A 12,756-nucleotide genomic window follows, 5' to 3' on the forward strand; every position below is an offset into this window, starting at 1 on the left:
CCACAAAAATTTAACAACAGATGAGGATGTCTTATAGCATAAGAAATATTTATTGAATTGACTAGTCTCACTTTAAAAAATTTTGCTCAGCCAGCCAAATGCAAAAGAAGAGCATTTTAAATTTACCATGGAATCCAGTGCACTCTTAGTGTGAGAATCTAACATTATAAACAAAGTTTGATTACTTGATGAAGTGCACTTTTATTTAGGTGAATATGCAGACAAGCAAACTGCAAGATATTTGCTCCAGCAAATGCATAGGTTGTTGACAATCCATTTCATTCAAAAAGGGAAACTGTGTGTGTGCACACTCTCTATTTGGTAATTTTGGGCCAGCATTAAACAACATATTAGTATAAATATTAATATGCAAATTATGCAAGAAAGCAAGAATATATAGCATCAGCCAAAGGGGGGAACATTTCTCATATTACCCCTCCATCCCCTCTTAAAACAGATTTGGGTCTTCCACAACACCAGATAGATAATTGCTCCAACCAATGGCTGAAGGCAAATTTCCACACACACATTCTGCAACAATCCTTCCTAAGTAGAATTAATGTCCATCTAATATGTGTAGTCTAAGCAAGGGTAAGGATTCCATCACCACTGTGCATATTCAATCCATTCAAAGCCTCAATTAGACCTCCTTGCAGGTGCCTAGTCTAAAATTTGCAGAATTAAAGCCTTTCCTGGTAAGGGCACCCCTTTAATTCCATCCATTCATCCTGTTGCCCTTCTCTGCACCTGTTCCAACAGATCTAGATCTTTCTAAAACGAGGCCTCCAGACCTATATGCATACTCGAGGTGGCCTAACTGCCTTGTAAATAGTGTTAATTGTAAAGCAGCTCTGAGGATCCCCCCCCCAACTCCACTACTACCTTTACAATGAGATAATCACCTCCTTATCACTACTAGAAAAATTCTAGTATATATCATTGACCAAACCCCATATCCTACAGCCCATGTGAACTGCCCAGAGAACTTCATGTCATATGCACAATTACATCCAGATTTTTTTAATTCTCCATTACCCTGTGTGTAGTACCACACAGTTGGTATATTAACCAACTGCATATGGATAACAGTAATCTGGGATTACTGTTACCCATATGCAGCACATTGCTTTTGTCAATGTTAAACTTCAGTGGACACTTCTCTGCCCATCTGCTAATTTGTTTAGATCTTGTTGCTGTGGCTTATCCTGATTACTGTTATTAACCATCCTGCCAACAGTACTTATTATCTGCAAACTTAGACATTAACCCATTAAGCCAGTAATTTTCCATTAATGCCACACTGCTCCAGTTTGTACAGCAGTCTTTTATAAGCAACAGTATCAAAAGATTTTATGAAATCCAAGTATACAATGTCAAAATTATTTTGTGCATTCAGTTCCTTTGTTACTGCATCAGAGTATCCAATCAGGTTGTACAGACAAGTCTGCCCTTTAACAAATCTATGCTATGAATGCAGTATTATTGCATTCCTGTCTAGATGGTCATACATTACTTCTTTAATCAGTAACTCCATTATTTTCCCTGGAACAGAAGTCAAGCTAATAGACCGGTAATTCTCATATCCTGCTTTCTCATGCCACCCTTTGTGAATTCAAGAAACATTTACACATTTGCAGTCTAAGGATCTCTCTCTCTTGAATCCAAGGATTCTCTCACAAGTATGGCTAAAGGTTTACTTACTTTTATTGCTGCCTCCCTTAATAAAATTGGACAGATCTCACTCATCCTAAGTGCCTTTTTTACATTTAACTTCAGCAATTTCTCTTCCACTTTCTGTTCCATTATCACAAAATCATTTGGCTCTCTGTTAGAATTAGATAAAATATTCTGGCATCCCTAAAAAAATTCCTCATGCATAAATATAAATGAATATCTATTCAGCTTGTCAAAAACCTGAGCAGGATCATCAACAGTTAAACCATTCATATCTAGGACTAATGTGATTCATCTCCTTCCTTCAAGTATATGCACAAGAAGCTTTTGCTGCTTATCTCTATCTCTGTATTCTTTGCCAGAGACCTCATAACCTGCTTTAGCTTGCCTAACCACCTTTTTGTCTTGATTGCAGACTAGTTTATATACATGCTGTAGGCTTCTGTATCATCTGATAATTTATATGCATCCCATGCATTTTTCTTCTCTGCCATGTGTCTCATCACTTTATCTGACATGCATTTAGATCTCATCTTGAAGAATATCTCTTAGTTGGAATAAAAAAGCTAGTAGCTTTTTTATTACTTCTTATTCTTTTTATTCTTTTATTAGAGAAGTACAATTACTTCTCTAACTGCTTCCCATTTAGAATTTGTTATTGATAACATCATCAGTTGGTCTCACTGTATAGAATAAAAACTATCCAAGACCACTGCAGTCATCTTTACAAAAGCAAAAGTCCATCCCCATGACATGACAGTAGCTACATCTTTAAGTAAACCCCACACTATGATCACTGCTACCTAATGGGTTTTTTATTTGCAGATTCTTAATGCATGATGAATCACTGCTGATATTTACAACATTACTGATAAATGTGGAGGATAACACTGGACTTATGGCATGAATTTTCCAACACTGCTAAAGATAGTTTAACTGCTAATTTCTGTTTCTAAACAATGTTTTATATTCTTCAAATGAATAAATTAGTATGATGGGGAAAAATCATACGTATATGTATAGCTAGACAAAAACAACTGGTGGAACACTCTCCACCAGTTTTTATAAATGTCTTCTGCATGCATTCAACAATCCGATTCATCCCAGAAGTTCTCCACAGGATTAAGGTCATGGCTCTGGGCTGGACAGTTCCAACTTTTCAAGGCTCATGTCAAACCAATCCATCACAATGCTAGCAGTATGACATGATGGAGCATTTTTCTGCTGAACCAGGTATAGGCCTTTCCCAACATGCTATCATAACGTATGCAATGCACTGTTTTCCAGGATGTCTAGACACACATTGACATTCATGGTTTTGTTCAAAATTACCAATGGTCCTGGCTAAACCATGAAAAGCAGCTTAAGACCATCACACCGCCTATGTCAAACTTCATTGTCAAAACAATGCAATCTAGTAGGAAGCTTTCTCCAAGCATCCACCTCACCCAAGCACAGCCAACAGTCTGGTAGACCCCATACTGTGAATTGGTTCTCCAAAGCACAGCACTGGTCTGCAGTCCAGGAATGGTAAGTCTTGGAAAGTATCCAGCACTAGTTGGGGTGATTAGTGGCTTGTAGACAGCCTGCAGAACTGGTGACCCATATCATACAGTGCAGTGTGTACTGTGGCGTTGACATGTGTCCCAGTCACCTTATTGAGGGCCTGAGTGTGCTACAACAATGTCGACCTGCGTTCCAAGTAGCATTCTTTTCAGGGCTCTCCTCTCACATTCTATCAGCTTTGAAGGTTTTCCAGGTAATTTTGTGATGGTTATAACACACTTTCAGCACCAGTCCACTTTCCATTTGTAGATTACATCACCAATCCTTGACCTAGTGATCATTATTGCCTTTGAAATGTATTACCATAATAACACCTGCCAATTATTTCTGCTTTTTCTTTTAAAAGTTCACACTGTAACATTTCATTAAGCTGCATATTAAACTGTAAGTAAAGTAGTAGGCATATACAGTATACCCTTATATAGAAAGCCAGAGAATCCAAAATGAATAACAAAGTATATCTATGTCAAAATATACAAGTAATAAAATGTAAATATATTAGTATTAATTAATATCTTTCTGACCCTAAGCATGTCTCTAATTCAAGTTCTTGATTTTACACTCAGCATACGAGCCAACTTTAAAATTTTAGATGATTTTTTAGTGCTTCAAGGTTGACTTATACAAAGGAATGTATGGTATTAAAACTTACCTGGGGGGGGCCTGGATACAGGTTTAATATATGTTATCTATAGCAGGGCTTGATTACCTGTGTAAAGTTAGAAATTTTTTCTTTTTTTATGAATTATTCATTCACCCAGCTTTATATTTAACATTTCCAATATATAGGGACCTCACTGAATCCAAGGATGTTCTCATAATTATGGCTAAAGTTTTCCTACCTCTTTTGCTGCTTTTTTTAAATATAATTGGATAGCTCTCGCATCAGCCTCGGGTGCCTTATTTACTTTTAGTTTCAACAATTTGCCTCCCCTTTTCTCTTAGATAATAAAAATGCCAAATTTTTATCAATAAATATCTTCTTTTGTCTTCTCAGCCTCCAACCCATGCACGGTACTAAGTATTATAGGTTCTAATACCTCTCGTGTTTGAGGTTTTCATAAAAAAAAAAAAAAAAAAAAAATCTAAAACTGCTAGATTTATGAGGTTGTACTGGTATTTATAAATTACTTGATTCAACTTCTGGGTCTGGATTTCAGCATTTTTAAGTACAAATAGGACAACTCAGGCTAATCAGAATGTTAAGTAAGAGTGAATCATTTCTCTACAGCAAACTTTTGTTTCTCACGATTTAGAGAGAATATGGAACCAACCGTTGAATAAAGTTTCATAAAACTCAGGAAATCTCAAAAACCAGATTTTCTAAATGATTAACTTTACACATAGTCATTTTTAACCACCATTTCTATCAATTTTAATATAAATAACTAAAGTCTGCTAAGAGCATGGCTGAATAACTAGAATAAATAATAAGAATGAATAATGATGCTCATATGTATGGCACTTCTGTCATATCTCCTCATTAACATGTTTAACTCAATTTTTTAAAAGTTTTAGAAGTGTACAATAGCCTAAAAAGTAATTAAATTATAAAAAGGGTCCTGAATAATAAAAACAAAACAAAACCAAACAATGAAACTAAGACAAGAATGCATTCTTAGAAAATAAAATTCCATGACAACAACAAACAGATCCTACTCATCACACCAGCATTTATCATTATATTTACATTTTACCAGGTGCCTCCGTAGCCAAGTGGGCAGGAACAGCAGTGCGTAGCACATGCTTCTTGATTAGACCGGGGTTCGAGCCCGTGCCCACCAAATATGGAGGATGCGGAAAGGTCAGGAAATGACCACTGCATATCCTCGGAGCAATATGGCCTTAGTTGTTAATGCTCCTAAAAACCAAATAATAACAACAATAACATTTTACCTTTACATGTCGTTACATATTACATTATATTTACATGTTTTACATATTGACCTTTTCTCATTTGCTACAAGCAATACAGTTACTTGCTACAGTTCACGACTTTTATGACTAGGTTCATATCAGTTAATGTAGATTAAAAAAATTAACAGCATATATAACAAAACACAAAAACAATTTTGATATTCTGATTACCTCAGCAATTGTTTGAGTATGATGCTCCGCAACAGATCGTAATCGATTTACCCAGAATTGCCTTTCTTTGGCATCAGAGGCTAAAATATAAATGGTTTATTACATCGGATATTATGTAATGATTTATTATATAATAATAAGTAATAATTTATTATTATATGATGAATTCACAAAAGTTAAAAAAAATTTACAAAAAAACCGAGTCCCTATAAAGATTTTCATATACTAGTGTAAACAAAGGCAAATTAATGGACAACCTACCATACTGATACTGATTACGGCCACATTGGTAACATGTTAGCTGACTAATGTGCATATGCAAATTGCTACATTCTCCATGAAATACAGGCCAAGAACATGCAAATTCAGTCATGTGACTATTTCATTAAATACTCCACACCACATGATGCATTTCAGTCCTGAACTACAACTGCAAAAGACAACACACCTGCTGTATATTGTAGTAAAACTTCTGAAAATGTCATCTCAAATGGATTTCTCTGAGTCTCTCACTTAGAGAAGCATTGAGCAACTAGATGTGGGATGGTTACTAGTTGTGCCATGGCTTTGTGTGTCATGAAATGTCACACTTGAACTGATTCCACAACATTTGTGGAATCAGTTCAAGGGGACCTAAAGCATTCACAGATGTCCAAGTTAAGGACCATCACCAATGTCTAAGGAAAGATTGTTTCCCCCCTCCCTCCACCCATCTGTAGTTATTGATGCATCATCACTACCCAAATATTCAGATTATTTGCAGCAGCATCATGGACTCTTCAAACAAGAAGACCTACGGCACATATTCCAATGAATGCCTGACATTGGCCAGAAGAATGTGGATACTCAAACAGCACAACTGGACTGATGATTAATTGTACCATGTTCTCATCATAAATGAGATCAGATACAATTTGCAGTTAGATTCTTGTCAGGTCCTGTGTGGTGTGAAAGGGGAACGCAAACAGCAGTCCACCCCACTAAACAGTCAGTTTAGTGGGGTGGACTGTGGTACGGACTGGCATTATTCTTAATGGTCATGCATACCTTGACATCATCAGATAGGACTTGACTACACACAGGTACAGACATGACATCATTCTCTATGCTGCCAGAGAATGAGTTCATTCTGATGGACAACCACATTCAACTCCACAGGGCACTGGTCAATAACATATTGGAAGATGAGGATATTAACCATATGGACTGGCCTGCCTTCACCCATCAAGCATATCTGGGATCCCATAGGAAGATATATTGCAGTTCCTCCATACTGTCCAGTGACCTTTAACCCTTTCAAGACTGGATTTCTGGAAAATATACATGCCGCTTGGAGTGAATATTTTTGAAAAATTTGTGTAAAAACTGAACAATTGTACATAAATACTTTTAAATACCAACTTTACCAAACATTAGTGCAGGATTATTGTCAAAAATAAAATCAAAATTTCCTAAAAAAAAAAAATTTGTATTAATGCTAAATTACCCTGCAACGGTCTATTTGACCATTTGCCCACTTTAAATTGTTGCTGTTTTGCAGCCTTTTAACTAGAAAAGTGTCAGTCCATGGCATTTGCTATTTAACTTGTGACAAACGTTTGTGATTTAAATCACCCTATGTTTTGTGCAAGTACATGCCCAGATGCATATGTGTGTGCACATGCCCAGATGCATATGTGCGCACATGCCACTTTGGGTCTGAGCATGTATAGGAGTCACTAATATATATTGCTGCACTGTGCTATTTTAGTTTAGTCTGGGTGAAACTATACATGGGCAGGTTTTTCAACAGTTTTTAAAGTGCTAGTTCAAATGTGTTAGTAAAATGTGCTGATCTCATGGTCTTACTCAAGAACATATTCAAAAATGTCTGGAAGAATTAGAAAAGCTATCTGAAAATGGATCTGGAGAGGACAGTGGAGATGAATTTAGATAAGAAAGTGACAAATGGATTCTTAATGAAAGAAGAAAAGAATCTACTAGTAGTGAAAATAATATTTCTGATCCTTGTAATCAAGTGATATTGTAGAAGATAATATACAGTATAATAATTGTAAAAACAATATATGTCTATCAGTGAGCAACAAACATACTTCAAAATCTGGGCACATATGGGAAGTTATAAAATCTGTGATCTTTCAGCTGGATGAGCACTACAAAGTAAAATTATTCGCAATAACTATGGAATAACTCCTTATTCAAGACAAACTATGTGTATGGATTCTGTGATAAGTGTGTTTTGTTGCATTAGTTGAGGCATATGATGCAAGAAAGCAAGCTTATACAGCATCAGCCAAAAAAAAACAAAAAAAAAAAAAAACTTCCGATTTCACTGATCCATTCATTCCAAATTCAAGAGTCCCCTCTTGAATTTATTTAAGCTATCAACTTCTGCAACAACAGATGGAAGTTTGTTCCAGCAATCAACTACCCGCTGGCTAAAGGAAAACTTCCACACATCTATTCTACAACTGTCTTTCCTCAGTTTGACTCTATACCCCCAGAGGTTCTTAATCTGAGCAAGAGGAAGAATCCCATCAGCAATGAGCCTGCTCAAACCATTCAAGGCCTTATACACCTCAATCAGATCACCTTGCAGGTGCCTAGTCTCAAGAAGCTGCAATCTGCAGAACTTAAACCTTTCTTTATAAGAGCACCTCTTTGTTCCATTCACCAGTCTCATTGCCCTTCTCTGTACTCATTCTAGCAACTCTACAACCTTCCTAAAATGAGGCTTTCAGACCTGTACGCAGTACTCAAGGTGTGGCCTGACCATTGCCTTTTACAAGGGGATAATCACCTCCTTATCTTTGCTCACAAAATTCCTGTATATCATTGACAAGACCCCCATTACCTAATCTGACAGCCTGTCTGCACTGCTCAGAAAACTTCACTTCTGACTGCACAATTACCACCAGGTCTCTTTCATTCTCCACTACTCTGAGTGTAACACCACATAGCTGGTATATTTCTCTGGAGTTACTGCTGCAGTACTTTGCATTTGTTAACTTTCAACTTTGGTTGCCACTTCTCAGCCCATATACCCAACTTTTCCAGATCCTGTTGCACCAGAATACTGTCATTATGATTATTAACAACAACCCTGTCACCCTTTCTATCATCTGCAAACTTTGACATTAAGCTTGATATCAATATCACTGATAAATAAACAAAACAATGGGCCCAACACAGAACCCTGAGGGACACCACTAATAAAGTTAGTTCATGTAGAGCAGTACCCAGTGATTACAACTCTCTGTCTTCTCCCACTCAACTATTCTTTTATTCATTGTAGCAACTTGCCCTTACTGAGATACTGCTCCAATTTGTACAGTAGTCTTCCATGTATGTCTGCCAGGGGCAAAGGTTGATGACGTTGTGGAGCGAATATCATCTTTTAAGGGCACAAAAGGTGATATAGTTGTACACGTTGGCACTAATAATATTAAGAGTAGGAGACCGGCAGAATTACTTAACAAGTACAGGTCACTGTTGAACAAAAGCCGAGAATTAGGGTTGAATTTGAAAGTGTCTGCAATTCTGCCCAGACACGATAGGAGGGAGTATATGATGAGAGCCTTGTCGATCAATTCGGCCCTGGAAAGATTGTGCAAGGCTCAAGGGGTAGAATTTTTTTCAGCCTGGACTGTACTTGTTAACAGGAGAGACTGCTTCTACAGGGATGGGATACACTTAAATAGAAAGGGTGCAAGAATATTTGCTGATGCTATCGAGGCAGTGTTAGGTGGGTCGGAAAACTGCTAGCTTGGGGGGAGACAAGGACCAATAGATTGACAGTAGCCCTTGGCAGAGGTGAAAGAGATTCTTGCACTGCTTCTATTAGAATGAGCAGAAGCCTGAAAAACAAGATGCATGGTATTTCAGAGACTGCTGGGAGCCACTGCGGTACAAGTAAACACAAGGGTTGTGTTAGGGTAGCTAAGAATAGAAACAGGTGCAGGTATACTTGCGTGTACACCAATGCTAGGAGTTTAGTAAATAAATTTGATGAATTTGAGGTATTGCTCAAAACATCGAAGGCAGATATTGTTGGGATATCAGAGACGTGGTGTCACACAGATATAAGGGATGCAGAACTGCAATTTGGGGAGTACAACGTCTACAGAAAGGATAGACAGGATAGGAAGGGGCGAGGGGTTATGCTATTAGTTAAGAAACACATAAAAACCAAGGAAGTGAAGCCAGTCGACATCGCTGGACAGTGCAGTGTTGAGTCAGTTTGGTGTGACATAAGCATTGGGAGATCAAAATTGAGAGTAGGAGTGTGCTATAGGCCTAATGACTCTGATGAGTATAATAAGGAACTGTACAGGGAAATAGAATGGGCCAGTAAATCAGAGAGTCTTATAATGGGAGATTTTAATTTTCCAGATATTGACTGGAATTTGGGGGCTGGTTACTCACACACTAGCAGGGCTTTTGTGGATTTATTGGATGATTGTTTTCTACATCAGCATGTTCGGGAGGCAACTAGAGGGAGTAATACTCTTGATTTGATTATCAGCAGTGATTCTTCATGCATTAAGAATCTGCAGATAAATGAACCACTAGGTAGCAGTGATCACAGTGTGCTGAAGTGGGATTTACTCAAAGAGGTAACTACCATTAGGGGTAAAGGGAAGGGTTATTGCTTCCGTAAAGGCGACTACGATGGACTGAGACAGTATTTAAATTCTATACAGTGGGACCAACTGATGATGTTACCAACAGCAAATTCAAAATGGGAAGCATTCAAAGAAGTTATCTTGGAAGCTACTAGGCTTTACATACCAACTAAGAAATATTGTTCAAGGTTTAGGCCAAAATGGATGTCAGATGAACTAATGAGGCATATGGCAGAGAAGAAAAATGCATGGGATACTTACAAATTAACACATGACACAGAAGCCTATGATAGATACAAGTTGATATGCAACCAAGTTACAAAGGAGGTTAAGCAGGCGAAGGCAGATTACGAGAAATCTTTGGCAAGGGATGCAAAGAAAAACAGCAAAGAGTTCTTTACTTATGTAAACTCTAGAAGGAAGGGGATGAATCAGATTGGTCCACTTGATATTGATGGGTCAACTGTTGATGATCCTGCTCAGGTAGCTAACAAACTAAATGAATATTTTGCATCGACATTCACACATGAGGAGTTATTCAGCAAGGGGAATGCCAGAGGTGTATTCAACTCTAGCAGTAAGCTACAGAATCCTGAAATAACTGGGAGTAAAATGGAGGAGAAACTGTTGAAGATAAACACAAGAAAGGCACCCGGGGTGGATGGGATCTATCCAGTTATATTAAAGGAGACAGCAAAGGAAGTAAGCAAACCCTTAGCCATAATTATGAGAGCTTCCTTGGACTCAGGGGAGGTACCCACAGATTGGAAATGTGCAAATGTGACCCCAATTCACAAAGGGGGATCAAAGGCTGACACAAGTAATTATAGACCTGTGAGCTTAACTTCTGTTCCAGGAAAATTAATGGAGGCACTGGTTAAAGAAACACTGCAGGATCATTTAGACAAGACTTCAGTTATAGCTCAGACACAGCATGGTTTTGTTAAGGGGAAGTCTTGCCTGACCAATTTGATTGGATACTATGATGCAGTCACAAAAGAACTGGATGCAGGGAATAACTTTGATATTATATACTTGGATCTTAGAAAGGCTTTTGATACTGTTGCACATGGAAGACTACTACACAAATTGGAGCAGTGTGACATTGGAGGCAAATTGCTGGTATGGATAAAGGGGTGGTTGAGGGGGAGAAGACAGAGAGTGGTAATCAATGGACACTGCTCATCGTGGACTAATGTTATTAGTGGAGTCCCTCAGGGCTCAGTGTTGGGTCCATTATTGTTTTCTATATTTATAAATGATATTGATGATGGTATATCAAGCTTAATGTCCAAGTTTGCAGAAGATACAAAGGTTGGCAGGGTTGTCAAGGACACTACTGACACTATGCTGCTGCAACAGGATCTGGAAAGGTTGAGCAGATGGGCTGAGAGGTGGCAAATGAAGTTTAACATTGACAAATGTAAAGTACTACATATGGGAAACAGCAACCCCAGAGCAACGTATCAACGCTGTGGTACTACACTGACAGTGGTAGAGAATGAAAGGGACTTGGGGGTGGTTGTGCAGGCAGATATGAAGTTCTCTGAGCAGTGCAGACGGGCTGCAAGAGTAGCTCATGGAGTATTGTCAATGATATACAGGAATTTTTCCAGCAGGGATAAGGAGGTGATTATTCCATTGTATAAGGCAATGGTCAGGCCACACCTAGAGTACTGTATACAGGTCTGGAGGCCTCATTTCAAGAAGGATGTAAAGCTGCTGGAACGAGTACAGAGAAGGGCAACAAGATTAGTGAATGGAACAAAGGGGTGCTCTTACGAAGAAAGGCTTAAGTTTTGCAAATTACAGTGTCTGGAGACTAGGCACCAGCGAGGTGATCTGATAGAGGTGTATAAAGCCTTGAATGGTTTAAGCATGCTCAATGCTGATGGGATTCTTCCTCTAGCTCAGAATAATCACCTGAGAGGGCATAAATTCAAATTGAGGAAAGACAGATGTAGGATAGACGTGCAGAAATTTGCCTTTAGCCAGCGGGTGGTTGATTGGTGGAACAGACTTCCATCCCTTGTGGTGGAGGTTGATAGCCTAAATAAGTTTAAGGCTCAGCTGGACAGGTATTTTGAACGATCAGAGGGGTGAAGTGGAAGTGGTTTTTTTTTTTTTTTTTTTTGGCTGATGCTGCATAAGCTTGCTTTCTTGCATCAAATGCCTCTACTAATGCTAATGCTAATGCTAATGTGCAACAGTATCAAAAGCTTTCCTGAAATCCAAGTATATGATATCAAAATTATTTTTTGCATCCAGTTCCTTTGTCACCACATCATAGTATCAAATCAAATTGGTCAGACAAGACTTCCTCAAGACAAATCCATGCTGTCTGTGAATTATTACTACTGTCTTGTCTAGATGATTCTGCAATGCTTCTTTAACCAGTGACTCCATTATTTTCCGTGGAACCTGGAACAGAAGTCAAACTAACAGGTCTGTAACAGGTCTCTTGTCACCCTTTGATCCCCCTTTGTGAATTGGAGATACATTTGCACATCTCCAGTCCGTGGTGACTTCCCCCCAGACCAAGGATGCTCTCATAATTATGGCTATGGGTTTGCTTACTTCCTTTGCCACCTTCTTTAATATAAATGGATAGATCCCAACTACCTCAGGTGCCTTTCTTATGTTTAACTTCAACAGTTTCTCATCTACTTTGCTCTCAGCTATTACAAAATCATTTAACTCCCTGTTAGAATTTGATAAACATCTGGCCATCTCTGCATTGAACAACTCCTCATGTGTGAATGTAGATGCAAAATACTCATTTAGTTCGTCAGCTATCTGAGAA

At 38.2% G+C, this 12,756-nt stretch overlaps 1 protein-coding gene across 1 annotated transcript in view; it reads right to left on the reverse strand.

Moving 5' to 3' along the window:
* The window catches only part of LOC150079064 (oxysterol-binding protein-related protein 11-like), a 218,654-nt gene that overhangs the window by 105,222 nt on the left and 100,676 nt on the right, over positions 1-12,756 (reverse strand). The window contains exon 6 of the mRNA XM_090382937.1: positions 5,329-5,408. Within this exon, the coding sequence (XP_090239063.1) occupies positions 5,329-5,408 (80 nt within the window). The remainder of the gene's footprint in view (positions 1-5,328; positions 5,409-12,756) is intronic.

This window comes from Mastigoproctus giganteus, chromosome 10 (genome assembly GCF_048544385.1).
Source record: "Mastigoproctus giganteus isolate SK-2022 chromosome 10, ASM4854438v1, whole genome shotgun sequence".
Classification (NCBI taxonomy): domain Eukaryota; kingdom Metazoa; phylum Arthropoda; class Arachnida; order Uropygi; family Thelyphonidae; genus Mastigoproctus; species Mastigoproctus giganteus.